This window comes from Bidens hawaiensis, unplaced genomic scaffold (assembly GCF_021521415.1).
Source record: "Bidens hawaiensis isolate Kalapana, Puna unplaced genomic scaffold, B.hawaiensis_p1.1 tig00043428_1, whole genome shotgun sequence".
Taxonomy (NCBI): domain Eukaryota; kingdom Viridiplantae; phylum Streptophyta; class Magnoliopsida; order Asterales; family Asteraceae; genus Bidens; species Bidens hawaiensis.
The window spans coordinates 16,714-32,163 of record NW_027497689.1 but is presented as its reverse complement, the minus strand read 5'-3'; the positions used below and the strand labels follow the sequence as shown (position 1 = coordinate 32,163).

The 15,450-nt window shown below is 33.1% G+C and overlaps 1 protein-coding gene across 2 annotated transcripts; it reads left to right on the top strand.

Moving 5' to 3' along the window:
* The first annotated feature begins 2,392 nt into the window (after window positions 1-2,392).
* On the top strand, window positions 2,393-6,255 carry LOC143594264 (uncharacterized). 2 transcript variants are annotated; one of them, XM_077073614.1, is made up of 5 exons: window positions 2,393-3,539; window positions 3,623-3,684; window positions 3,764-4,262; window positions 4,746-5,083; window positions 5,907-6,255. In XM_077073614.1, the coding sequence occupies exons 1-5, from the start codon at window positions 3,377-3,379 to the stop codon at window positions 6,063-6,065; spliced, it is 1,221 nt and encodes a 406-aa protein (XP_076929729.1). In that variant the 5' UTR covers window positions 2,393-3,376; the 3' UTR covers window positions 6,066-6,255. The 2 variants fall into 2 exon arrangements, with proteins under 2 accessions (XP_076929729.1, XP_076929728.1); XM_077073613.1 differs by having other exon boundaries at window positions 3,761-4,262.
* Window positions 6,256-15,450: the final 9,195 nt, after the last annotated feature.

Genomic DNA, 15,450 nt, shown 5'->3' with positions numbered 1-15,450 from the left:
TGTGGGTGTTCTACATGACATTTAACACGATTATTTAACTCGAGCATTTCGTGTTTAATGAAATAATGAAGCATATCATTTACATGAGATAAGTTCAAAAGTGAACTCTTAAAAAATGTGTAGCCGTAGAACTGAGCCCTTGATTATCTCCCTCCATATAAGAGAGCTCATGTTCCTCACCCAAGATCGAAGCTTAGTGGAACAAGTTATGATATCCCAAGGCTTGCAATAACGTTAAACCAGTTAGGGTTTGTGTTGATCGAGATTTGTATAAACAGTCGATATGTTAATGACATGATACAAAAGGTGTCTAAATGGGCTCAACCCTTGGAGCTTTGGTTTAGTTAAGGTCATTGTTTTGACGTCATGTGGCTAGGAGAAACGAAACTCCTTTATTGTTAAAGAGGTCGTAACTTGTGCTGCGTTGAGATTTGATGGGGTTGATGGTTGGTGAACTAATAATGGGAGAAAAATGGTTTATATGTGAATTCAAGTATTCAATATTACACAAACCTATCTGAAATTTGCGAATTTTGATTTAATCTAAAAGAGGAGATTGAGTTTCGGGTCAAACCCGCAAAAACGGTTTGCTATATGGATCAGGTTTAAGTCAACAGACAGGTTTGTGGGTCAGCTACGGTTGTAACTTAAACCGGTTAACGTTTGAGTCAACTTTCGAAAGTAAATAAAATAAAAGATACATCAGGGTTTTACAAGTAAAACGTACCATTTAAATTGTTGTTTTCCTTATAAATTATGGTTATGTAAATTATGTAAAAAATATATTTGTACCGATTATTATCACAAATTATATCAAGTTTGACGTTTACTTATACAAGAAAATATAATTCAGTTATTATTTAAATGAATAGTTAAATTATTATACCTTTTAAGGATAAATTATTTGACTTTGTGACGACCACTGTGGTTGTGGGCGTGTGAGCCCACGTGTGAACACCCTATTGCTAGAAAGAACTCCAAGAGAATTACGATCTGAGCCGTTAGTTGAGTCAATCTAGATAGTCCACCAGACCACCATGCCTATGAATATGATAACCCTGTCCAGTCAGTCTTGAGCTGGACTTATGTTTATATTTCACAAACCTACCCCTATACTTAAATCAACCTTAAAAACAACTACCTATATTTTGTTCTTTATGAAAAAATGGAGAAGATAAACCTTAACCAGGTAAGATTAGCTAATGTATCATGGATTATTATATTATTATTATTATTATCAAGCTATGAAGTGTAAAAAATATGTTTAACTAAGCCAAAAAAACCTAACTTAGTAAAAAATGTTGTAAAAAAGTAGATACTCAGGACATGACGAATACACTAAAAAAATACTCTTATTACAAGAAAATCAACATATTATTGATTGTATATCTTCAACAATTAAAATATAATTTGATTGACACAAAACTAAGTGAATAAACAAAATCCTAGACCCTAGTTAATAAATTCAAAGATTCTTGTGTCTCTACAATCAAATTGAAATGATTAAAAATTACTCAATTTGAGGAAAATTGTCAGTGTTAGAATCTGGGCTCAAGATGATGGATTCGGATCTGACATTACGATATGATTCGATATGTTGAGATTTTTCCGTTCACTATTCATGGACCCATAACTCCATACAAAGCGAGATTTGTGCTCTTTTTAAGTTGAGCAATTTTCTAGCCCATTTTTCTTAATCACTTGCTCAAGTACCAACCTCACTTGACAAACTACGCTTTTAACTAAAGGTTTTAATGCCTTAGCCAAATTATAAATAGGATACATAGTTGATGTAAGAGATAAAAATTGACTATATTATCAAGAGCTAAATCAATGACACAAAATTTACCTCAAGAGTAACTTTCCATCATATAAAGTTACAAATATCCGTTAAATATAGCGTAAAGCATAATTATAAGAGAAAGAATGCACTAATTGATAAAATTTTAATATAGTTCTGAATAATGAATATAAAAAAATTACTTTAAAGACGTGTTTTCCAAGAAATGTGAATCTTCGAACATTAAAATCGGCATAACACAAATAAAATCAAACTTATTAAACACGTGGATTAATTAAATTCACGTTTTGCGCGTTTTTATAACCAATACATAGTCAATCAAAATCACTAAATTTAGCGAATTAGACAGAGGAAAACAAATAAAATATCATGATCATTCTAAGCCGAAGTCTTTTTAATCCCATTTACCTTTATCCTGTTACTCCAAACACGAACAATCAAACAAGAATTCTCGAATTATAACATATCTCCGTCACAATAAACCTATAAAGACATTTCTCTAATTATACAAGGACTATAAGTCACACTCATCCCAACAAGTAGTACCCAAATGCAAATCAATTCCATTTATATATATACAGAAACAGAGAGATAGAAAGAGGGAATAAAAGCTTGTCAAAACAGGGTCAGATTCATAATAATCAGGTAATTAATTAAATAACGATTTTAATCTTTAAATTCATCACTTGTTTGATCTTAATTCACTCAAATCCACTCAATCACTATCACTTAATCACTAACCAATTCCATATTAATCATCAATTATGTATCAATTTTGAACTTAATTGTACAAGATTCAGCTTAATTAAGGTTTTAGGAAATGGATTTGCTTAATTTCGTGAATTAATTGGTGGGTTTTGAATTTTATTGTGTAATTGTAATCGATCGGTTCCGGGTGTGTTGAATTTGAGTTGGAATGGTGGTTTCTTGATATTGGGATTGGGTTGGTTGTAATTGAGATGTGGGATCTTGATTCGGGTGTTCGGAAGATATATACGCACGTGGGTACTCGATAGTGATATGTGCTAGTGGTTTTATGTAGTTTGTGTGGGTTTGAATATGTTAGATCTGCATCTGGAAATGGATGGTTTTTAAGTTATAAGTTGTTTGTTAGTAGGTTTGATTGGTTTTGTACAGTTTAAGATTGGTTTTTATAGAATTTGAGTTTAAATTTATAGAATTTGAGATTGATTTTATAGAGTTTGTCTTTGATTATATAGAATTTGAGATTGATTTTATACAATTTTGAGTTTGATTTTATAGAATTTGAGTTTGATTTGGTACAATTTGAGGCTGATTTTATAGAAATTGAGATTAAATTCATACAATCCGAGTTTGATTTTATGCAATTTGAAACTGTTTTTAATATAGAATTTGAAATTGATTTTTATATAAAGTTTGAGATTGTTAATTAGAATTTGTAGATATGATTCAATTTAAACATGTTCTTATGCAATATTTGGTAATTTGCAGGCCGTTGGATCGGTCTACATATCTTCACTCAACCGGGTCATATATACTCATTGATGTTCTTGGGTGAAGAAGACTGTGATAGACATAATAAACACAAATCAAATGCCATCATTTAAGATGAAAACAAAGTCAACCGGAGACTTTCTGAAAGAAAGTAATGGTCTCCACGTCTGTCAAAAATCGAGCAAGATATCCAAGAACTCGTTTTCTCACACGAGAAATTCGAAGCATGAAGCAGAACTCGATACGTGTACTCCAAAGGGTGGTAAAGTTTCTAAATTTTATATAAAATAACAATCTTTGTGATAAATTTTCTTTTTTAATCTCATTTTGTTGTTAATAAATCAGATGAAAGAACCAACTGCTGTCAAATGGTAGATGACGAAAAGCGTATATCACCTTCAAGCGCGGTAAATACCTTACTTAAAACCGTTGAATACAAAATAATATTATGGTAATTCTAACTTTTAGTTGATAATTTAATAGCAGGATTCCTCAACTATAGAAACAATCTTTTCGCCTATTTTGGATTCGATTGACATTGAACCGAATCTATACGATTATGGAGGTAACAAATGGATGGAAAATGATCTTGATGATACCATACGAGAGCCGTGTGAATATTCAGAACCGTTCATCCCCGACATGATTGTTTCCACCTCGTGTTTACTCGATAATGAGTGTGATGAATCAAGCAGATTTCTTGGTGATGAATGTATGCTACTACCATTTCTAGAAGATAATATCGAGACAAAAAATCGTTATGAAGATGGTGTTTATTCTGAACCGGTAATCGTATCAGAAGATTCAAACATATATGTTGCGATCCATCAATTGAAACCGTGCAATCAAGATTCTGATGCTAATTCATATCCGGATTGGTATCCGAGGGACTTTTTGGATCCACAGATGTTTCTCAGGAATCTCCGGGATCTTTCGGAGATTCCCACCAAAACAAAATCTGTAACCCTTGCACTTGATTTAGATGGTATGATATTCTTGCTTTTTATGCTGATTCTAATCTTTTAAAAATTAGTTTTCATCCTTTAAAATTGTTATCTTGCTTTCTATATTGATTTTTACATCTTTTTAAAAAATCATTTCATTTTCTAAAAATTGTTAATTTGATTTAGATGGTATGATATTCATGCTTTTTATATTGGTTTTAATTTCTCAAAATATAATTTCATCCTTTAAAAGGTGTAAACTTGATTTAGATATAAATTCTTGCTTTTTTACATTGATTTTAATCTTTTAAAAAATAATTTCATCCTTTAAATATTGTTAATTTGATTTAGCTGGTATGATGATATTCATGCTTTTTATATTAATTTTAATATTTAACAAATAAATTTGATCCCTTAAAAGTTGTTAATTTGATTTAGAAGGTATGAAATTCTTGTTTTTTTACATTGATTTAAATCTTGTAAAACATAATTTGATTTCTAAAAATTGTTAATTTGATGTACAGAAACCCTGGTGCATTCTTCATTGGACCATTGTGATGATGCAGACTTCACATTTTCAGTAGTATCTGGTCTTAAGGAGCATACTGTGTATGTGAAGCAAAGGCCTTATTTAAGAACATTCTTGGAGAAAGTATCAGAAATGTTTCATATTGTCATTTTCACAGCAAGTCAAAGCATTTACGCCAAGAAACTTCTCGATATACTTGACCCTGATGGAAAGATCATCTCTCGTCGAGCTTACAGAGATTCATGTATCTTCGCAGATGGCAGTTATACCAAAGATCTAACCGTTTTAAGTGTCGATCTTGCCAAAATTGTCTTGATCGATAACTCGCCACAGGTAGAACTTGATTAATTATAATTGTGGTGTTCATAAAACATTGAGACTAGGGGTGCTAAACGGGTTGTGTTTCCGGGTTGACCTCAACCCAACACGATAAGATTATTCGTGGGTTGACACAAACCTGCCCGTTTAACCCAAATCATAAGTTATACTATAAAAAATTTACAACAAAAAATATAAATGTATATACAAGAATAATATTTAATTATGAAATCTTTGTCAATTTCACTTATAAGTTTTAAATGTTTGCATAAAATACCTAACCAATTGAATTTATGACATAAAATACATTAAAAAGAATTAACTAAAGAATAAACCGGTTAAACGGGTCAACCCACGAACTTGCTAGGTTGACACGAACATGACCGGTTTAACCTAAGGCCTAAAACTGACCCGAATCTGTTTACACTAAAACCAAACCTGTGAATTTCTTGTTAGTTTCATGTCGTGTCAAAAATGAGAGATCAAACTGCCGAAGCAAGTCAGCTGTTTAACGGCTCATGGTTTTCATAGTTTGGCAGTTTAACGGCCTGTCAAATGGTTACCGTGAAAACCAGACCAGCAGTGTAATGTTTTTTACTTATTTTTTTTTTAATTTTTTGAATATGGAGTTATATACACACACATGATACATTCAACTTATTTTAAAAAAAATAAATACAAACTAACTGTTTAAAATAAAAAAAAAACGTTAGCATGGTTAGCGATGCAGCTCCAAATTTTCGTCAAAACCGACAGTGAATGCCCTAGATTATAACATATATTTTTGTAAAAGTGTTTTCAGACTTGAGAGTCTCATACACTCTTGTGTTGATTGCAGGTGTTCCGGCTGCAAGTCAATAATGGAATTCCGATCAAGAGTTGGTTTGATGATCCATCAGATTGCGCACTAATTTCTTTACTTCCGTTTCTTGAAACTCTAGTTGATGCTCAAGATGTTCGTCCCATTATTGCTAAGCGATTCGGTAACAAGGAATAAATAGATTCTTACTTACATCTCCAATATTTTAACATGATTATCTATACAATAAGCATGTGGTTAGGTGTTCGGGTATAATTTGTGGAACATTGTAGTTGCAGAAAATTTGTACAGTTAATTAATGGCGGTAAACTTCAGTTTGCTAATACCTGTTTCTTTTGTCTTTTAAGGCATATATTACTTGCCATTTTCATAGCTATGATAGTTTAGTTTGTTTCGTTTTTTATTTTTTTAATATTCGGGTTCTATGTTAGATTAGTCTTCTTCTTTTGACATTTTGTATTTGTTGATTGGTATTTGATCAATGCTACAGATGGTAAACGCGTTGATGTTGTGAGTTTAAACTGTATGCTCGCTTTGATGTTCAATTTTAACGCAGACCAGTTGCTGTCTGCTAATAAAGTTATGTTCTAAAATTTAGTTCCAAAGTGGAATTCATATTTTGTGTACTTTAGGAAAACATGTTGGAAAAGCAAAATAGCTTACAGAATGTGATTTTTTTTTTTAAATTACCATCTTAGATTTCCATGGTATATGTGCAATAAATGTGTCACAATCATTTTCTATACTATTTAGAATTTTCGGTTGCACATCCCTGTTCATTTGAAAATGGCTTGATGTGTTAAAAATAGTCAAATAATTATTAACTAAAATTATACTAATCTAGACACTAAAGTAATAAATTCTAGACTTTTGGACTCGATTAAACTACTAACCGGCAAGTGAACCGATCGACTCTGGTACAGCTAAGTAAGTCCGGATATCGAACCCACGAGACTATTTAAATTACGAAACTAGCAAATTAGACTCAACTACAAGACACGGCTATTTATTAATAATATTTGAAGTGGGAATTGAATACTAATAATTAAACTTAATAATAATAATGAACTAATAATTACTTTAATTAACAAATAATAAAACTAATAATAAAATATTAAAAACCTAACCCTAATTATTATAATAATAATAAAACATAATCATTACCTTAAAACTAATTAATTAATTAATTAATAATAAAACTTAAACCTAATTACTTTTAAACTAATAAACAAGTAAACACTTAGATTAATTCATATGACAAAGATAACTATCTAGGCTAGAATCCCCAAAGTTACGGTTATTAATTAAATGGAAAACTCACGTTATGGAACTGGGATCATAAAATAGACCCTTGACAGAAAACCCGAACAGGACCCTTGAACTTCAAGAAGACGCCTATGGATTTCTAACAAGTTTTAAGACTCACCAGTTTTATATTAAACTTCCTTACGGTTATTTAATCGCTTATGTCTAAGTATCTTTTATGACGAAAACCTACCTTACAGCGCGGAATTCAAAAGATAGTAAAGCAGACTCAATTAACTTAATAGACTAAGCTGACAATCAAACATAGACGGACTCCTTACGAAGAACTAAATCTAGCAATCCTGACCAACAAAGATCTATCAACAACCTATCACCTTACAGCTTTCTAGGCTGGCAGTTCACTTTTATCTATTTAATTGATTTTATTGTTTCTATGATTTTTAATGCATATTAATCACAAACTAGCCAAGAACACACAGTAAATGACCTAACAAAACCCTATCCTATGAAACAATCAACAAGGGCAATGTGAAACAATAAATTCAAGTAAACAAAACCAAGCAATCATACGCATCAATTAAATCAAACTCAACCGTTTACTTAGAACATAAAATCCATAACGAAACGAAATTCAAATAAAATCAAACCGTACTAAGGTTCATCACGACCTAGGTAGTTTATGGAATTTAGCCTAGCATCATGAAGTCTAAATTTAACAAAACAAGTAATAACGAAAACATGGTGAAAATATTAAGAACGGGAAATCTAAGATGATAAAACCCGTAAACTCGAACGTGAACGTGTAGCTCTTCACCGGCTGTCTTCTTGCCTTCAAAATCACCGCAAAGCTCGAAAATATGCTCCAATAACTCTCCAAAATCGGCTAGGGGCTTTCAGTTTATGTCAGGTTTAAGTTAAATATGTTTAAATAACCAAAACAAGGCCTGCCATTAAGCTAAAACGAACTTAATCCAGCCCAGTAGTGCCTAGGCGCCGCGCGGAGGGCATTTGGCCTTCCCCCTTCGCGCGGCGTGCTTCTCCATGGGGCCGGTCAGACCGGCCCGGTCCAACCGGTTCTCTGTTCTGACTCTTCCTGATTCGTTCCGGATCTCCGTTTCGGCTCGTTTAACTCGTTTTCGCCCTTTTTCATCACGATCAAATCCCGGAACCTAGGAAACATAAAAACGTTAGTAATATACAAATCTCGACTAAAAACGAACAAAAAACTATTAAAATATTAAATAAAGTAAACAAGGGAAACATATATATTTAGCATTATATCAAATATCCCCACACTTATTCTTTTTTCGTCCTTGAAAAAGTTTGAAGCAGTTGGATCAGAATCGGAAAATACAGTCTAACAAACATATAGGTTAATTTTTAAAGCTCAGAAAAACGCAAAAACCGCGATCACCGATATTGTTGTCCATTTAAACCCATGCCTTAATCTTTACCGGGACAAAGAAGATCCGACAATAATAATACTCAGTGGTTTACACAATTAAGACCCGCTTATTTTCAGCTTTTACCGGACCAAACCACCCCAACTTGACTTAAACCTCAAAATTAGCATATTTAAAACTTTTATTGCTCTATTTTCTTATGAATAGTTAAGACAACCAAGGATATTGTTTATCCACCTAAGTTTAAGCATCAAAGTCTACCAAGCAGCCATTAGATATTATTAAGGTTCAATTAATTTATAGCTAGTGTTTCCCACAACATGACATACCCCCGTTATCAAGCAATACACTGAACCATTACCATAGGTGAGTATGCAAAATTTCATCTGTAGGGCTTACATGTGGCGTGTTCCTTGTGGTTCGTTTCTTAATGGTAATGAGACGCGAGCAAGGGGACCCACATGGCTAACAGCGTGGATGATCAAGTCTGTAATGCTTTTGTACTTTTGTGATCATATTTAAAGACTTATGTGGCAGAAATCTGCGGGTTTGCTCTTTTTTAGCTTTATTTTAAATATTTACAACCCCATTTGGAATTGTAAAATACCCAGATGAATAGACTGCATACAGACCATGGTCTCCGGACCCGGGGCATCCCATCAATACAAGATTTAAGGTTATAAAGCCATACGCCAATGATGTGTAAAACACTAAAACTAAGCATTTTTAAGTTTATATCACAGGCTACACGGCATACTCTAACGTTAACCTACCCAAGCATCATATGATAACGTATTCAAATTTTAAACTTTTCAAACTTTTTAATATTTTCACTTTTCAAACTTTTTATTATTTTCACTTTTCATACCAAGAATTGAGGCTTGAGTATGGCTGACCTTTCATTACTTATTTTCTACGGACAAAACGCTTTACCCGCAAGAGATTTCCGACCCATTTTATCAAATTGCCCTTTCATTTTCAAGGCTGAGCCTACCGACACATCCCAAGTTAAGTGTGTTTTTTTATTTATCTCATATTATTAATAGTTTGAAAAACCAATTTCCGACAAATATCACCATTTTCCACTTTCTCGCAACAAAAACTAGGCTCGAGGGACATTTTTAAGACATTTTTTTAATTATTATTTTAATTTTTATTAGTTAGAATTAAAATTATGACTCAAATATCCTATCCCCACACTTAAATTTTGCATTGTCCTCAATGCAAGGATAAGGACGACTTAAAACAAAAATAAAATAAAAATAAAGTCGGACTACAAAAAAAACTATAAAAACCTAAAAATTAAAAACAAAAGAAAAATAAAAAATTAACAAATTAACAAGCTAGATAATGGAAAAGACTTAGCTGGTAATATGCGCATGAAATATGATGCCAAAGTCTTCTTCCATGAATGCCCTCCAACTACGAACATGCTCAGCAAATGGTAACTCCTTCTCTCACGAACGAACGCAAACAGCAAAACAAAACAAACATATCTAAAAATGTATCTTATCATAATTATAGATATAATGCAATTAAAGTGTTTCAACAACCCATAAAAATATAAAACATGAATAATTAGAAGCAAATAAATAAATATAAAGTATACGGCTCCATTGCAACTTCATCCCCACACTTGTCTTTTTTCATTATACTCTTCCTTGGGGATCGTCTCTAGCTTAATCTTTCTTCAAACTAACAAAACTTAAAAACAAAAAAACAAAGACGAACTACAAAAACTACGTTAGTGACTCGATAAAATATACAAACTCCGCGAAACCTCCCTACACTTGAACTTAATCAGGAGGTTTCTCCTTGATCTGGACCCTATCTAACCCGTTTAGTTCCACCCGGAATTTATCAAATAGTAATATATCAATGATGGAACCGCAAAATATTAAATTAGAATTCAGAATCAGTAACGGGTCAGACCACCTATTATTAAACTTACCTGGCAAGAGCCGAATGTGTTGTAAGTATTAAGAAGACTGGTCGTTCTTAAACTTCAATGGCTTCTTCTGTCCTGTAGACCATCCTCTGACTTGAAAATAGTTCCGATTCGCAAATACTCTTTTCTTCGCCTTCTCCCGTGGTTTTGATTTTTGAGCGACATTTATTATAACTTCCACGGGGCAGCTGTGGTGTTCTTCCTCTACCACCTCTTCAATATCTTCTAGTAGGGCTTCAGAAAATGCTAAGTCACCCTCCGAATCGAACTCACATATTTCATAATACTCGGGCAAACCTTCTAACTCTAAATCCAAAAGGTCATCCTCCTCACACAACTTATTCTCAACATTTTCCTCAACACCAAACATCAACTCAAGTGAATCCCCCAAATCCACGTCATCCTCTATCTCTTCTTTCTTCACTAACGACCTCTGATAAGCAGCCCACTCTTCTTCATTTATCTCATCATCAGAGTCACTCCAAAAATCAATAATAGCATGTGAAACCGGAGGTGGGACTTCAACATCCATTTTTGTCTCCATTACTTGAATGATCTCCTCATCTGACTGCTCAACATATTCCAAGGATCTCAACCTCTCCATTTCATCTTCTTCATCCAGTCTCCTAGAAATTTCTTCTACTTGACGTTGGAGATCTGTAATAATATCCTGGTGATTTTTGAAGATGGTATCATGCTTAACGAACATCTTTTGGGTATCTGTATCCATGTATTGGACCAACATCTTTTCTATCCTACCCTTAGCAGATACATTCTCATCAGAAAGGCTTTTAGAAAATTGATCATAACACTGCTCTTGGTTTTGCTGAGGTTGCTGATATGAATTATTAAAATAATACGGAAAAGGTTCCTGTGAAAAATTTTGCACCGGCTGCACAGAAGGGTTAGTACGATTATATGGACATGCACGAGTCATATGACAACCAGCGCATCTATAACAAATAAATCTAGAACCCTTGTATGGACAATCATAGTGTAAATGAGGGTCACCACACGTATCACAATTAAGGTTACTATAGTATGGAGATTTAATGGTAAAGTGAGGTACATTACAAATTTCACACATAATTACAAGAACAAGAAAAAGACACGGACAATTAGACACCTAGGACCAAAGCAAAAAAAAATAATAATAATAAATAAATAAACACGTAAAAATAAATTTAACTAAAACCCTACAAAACTCAAAAGCAAAAACACAATAGCACGTATATAGCAAGTAATTCCAACCAGAGCTAATAACGCAATCGCCAAGAGTCCCCGGCAACGGCGCCAAAAACTTGATGTGCTAAAAGTAGTCAAATAATTATTAACTAAAATTATACTAATCTAGACACTAAGTAATAAATTCTAGACTCTTAAACTCGACTAAACTACTAACCGGCAAGTGAACCGATCGACTCTAGTACAACTAAGTAAGTCCGGATATCGAACCCACGAGACTTTTTAAATTACGAAACTAGCAAATTAGACTCAACTACAAGACACGCCTATTTATTAATAATATTTGAAGGGGGAATTAAATACTAATAATTAAACTTAATAATAATAATAATTAACTAATAATTACTTTAATTAACTAATAATAAACCTAATAAAATATTAAAACCTAACCCTAATTATTATAATAATAATAAAACATAATCATTACCTTAAAACTAATTAATTAATTAATAATAAAACTTAAACCTAATTACTATAAACTAATAAACTAGTAAACACTTAGATTAATTCAGATGACAAAGATAACAACATAGGCTAGAATCCCCAAAGTTACGGTTATTAATTAAATGGAAAACTCACATTATGGAACTGGGATCATAAAATAGAGCCTTGACAGAAAACCCGAACAGGACCCTTGAACTTCAAGAAGACGCCTATGGATTTCTAACAAGTTTTAAGACTCACCAGTTTTATATTAAACTTCCTTACGGTTATTTAATCGCTTATGTCTAAGTATCTTTTATGACGAAAACCTACCTTACAGCGGAATTCAAAAGATAGCAAAGCAGACTCAATTAACTTAATAGACTAAGCTGACAATCAAACATAGACGGACTCCTTACGAAGAACTAAATCTAGCAATCCTGATCAACAAAGATCTATCAACAACCTATCACCTTACAGCTTTCTAGGCTGGCAGTTCACTTTTATCTGTTTAATTGATTTTATCGTTTATATGATTTTTAATGCATATTAATCACAAACTAGCCAAGAACACACAGTAAATAACCTAACAAAACCCTATCCTATGAAACAATCAACAAGGGCAATGTGAACAATAAATTCAAGTAAACAAAACCAAGCAATCATACGCATCAATTAAATCAAACTCAACTGTTTACTTAGAACATAAAATCCATAACGAAACGAAATCCAAATAAAATCAAACTGAACAAAGGTTCATTACGACCTAGGTAGTTTATGGAATTTAGCCTAGCATCATGAAGTCTAAATTAAACAAAACAAGTAATAATGAAATCGTAGTGAAAAAATAAAGAACGGGGAATCGAAGATGATAAAACCTGTAAACTCGAACGTTGTCACACCCTCAAAATCCACTAACGGAGTTTTACCGTCAGAGGGTGTGAACTAACAGGATCGGAATCATTAGTTATAATCAAACCATAAATAAAGTTTTCAAACCACGAAAACAATTTAAGTGTAAATAAGTGCGGAAGCGTAAAACCATAAACCAAGTGTTGCGTCACGCAGGACGACTTAAAAACCAAATTAATAACAGTTTGAAAACAAGTTTGCATAAACAATAGCGTTCAAAGTAATGCATGATCCTATACCGCGCGCCGCCTCGGCTACCTGAGAATAACATACTAAAAGTGTCAACACGGGGTTGGTGAGTTCATAAGTTTATATAAAATAAAGCGTTTGCGTTTACGTTTTGCATTACCAGATAGTGTTAAATCAATTATATATCTATAGGTAGCTAGCCTATAAAGCAAGTATTACTAAGTGTTCGACACCGAAGCTGACTGTTTATCATTTGCCTTGCCACCAGGTCTATCTCGACCATGGTAATGTGTTAGCCAAGATTACACCCACTCGACCTCCAGTCGAGTTTAGCGTTGGATGGGGTTTGTCAAGCCCAGTAGTACTACTCAACAGTGACTCGCTATTATCCAATACTAAACGGTTCGATGTGTATGAAGGACTTTTGTTGTTTCGTTTGCCACTTAGCCTTTACAAGTGATATATAACTAAATAACAAAATCTAAAAGCGTTTCGGAGTATGTATTCTCCCCCAAGTGAAAAAAAGCGTTTAAAAGAGTTAAAAGGGGAACGCGAAACTCACTGTTTGCGAGGAATTCCAAAAACAAGTCACCCAAGTGATGCGCGTCACAGAAAATCCTCCCTAGCGTTCTAAAACAACAATGAGATTTTCTAAGTGTTGGAACTACTATCGAGTCTCTAGACTCGGCACATAATACCTATGCATAAGATACGTTTCGTGTTTCGTTTGTGAATTGTGTGTGACTCAACAAACATATTTGTGATACGTTACATGTGTGAAAAACTATTTACGTGTCAAGTATTAATAGTGTACATTACTAGAAATTATTCCCCACAAGGGCAATTTGGTCAAAACATAACAATTATCTAGCAACAAACACGTTTCATGTATTTTCATATAGTTCAGCAGCTAGTTTTATCACGACAGAATTCTACTTGAGAGATTACTCTATTCAACAGATCATAGCATATCAATTAATTCACCAAAAAGTGTCACAAAAGAATACATGAGTTAGGTTTCCAGAACTATTTTTATTGTATTTTTATTCCACATGGTTTACTCACAAAGATCAAAACATTACAGCAAACTCACAGCAGTCAAAATCATGCGCAACAGAATGTTATTTGTTATTCCCGTTAAATGAAAAATCCAATTAATGCAAGACCAATTGGGTTAGGTTCTTAACTCAACATGTTAACTTCCATTAGTGGAACCAACCCATTTGGTCTTGTAGTTCATGAGATATGATAATTACAAAACAACCTAACAGCAGGTCTCACAATTCAGATTTGCACCTCAGTTTTGTAAAATAATAAAAGTTAACTTTTACTCATCCAAAAATTACAAACTTGGATTTTTTTAAAAACTAGACTCAAGATAGTACCCTGTAGTGTTAACAACCTCGATCAATTTCCACATTAAAATTTAGTTACAGTTGTCTAAACATAACTTACAATCTGTCCAGTACCAGTTTTGACCTTTAATCACATTTAAATCGTTTGAGCAACCAAAACAACTCCAAATCAGGCGTGGTTGGGTTTTCTGGAAACTAGACTCAGAGTAATACCTTTTAGACTCATAAATAGCTCAGTTTGGTTTTATATTTAACAAGTTACATGTCGTTCAAGTTTAACTATCTCTGCTGTCAAAACTCAGCAAGCACACACAATCGTCTAACATGCATCCTAAGCATACGACATATCTCCAAACATGCAATAAACATAATTATCCATAGAAATCAGTAGTAACCCTCTAGGGTTTACAAACAATCAATGATTTAACAACCTTTCACCGTTCAAAATCACATATGATCATCTAAATCAATAACCAAAGCATAATTAATCATCAAGCATAAAATCAAACCCTAGTTCATCTTACTCATCAATTTCGTGACTTAGGGTTTTGGATTAACCCATTCAAAATCAAAATTAACCATATAGAATGCATAGAATAGTTGTTTATACCTTCCTAGCACCTTAATTCTTCAACAAACTTGAAAAATCCTTTTGTGTATGTGTGTGTATGTTGACGGCAGCCAAGGGAGCAAGGGGAGGGGGGCCGATCGGTTGTGGGGAGGGAGAGGGAGAGTTAGGGTTTTTAATATTATTAATAATAATATGTTACACTAAGGCCCCTCAACTTCTAATTGTTACTTTTCTAGCTTAAAGTAACTTG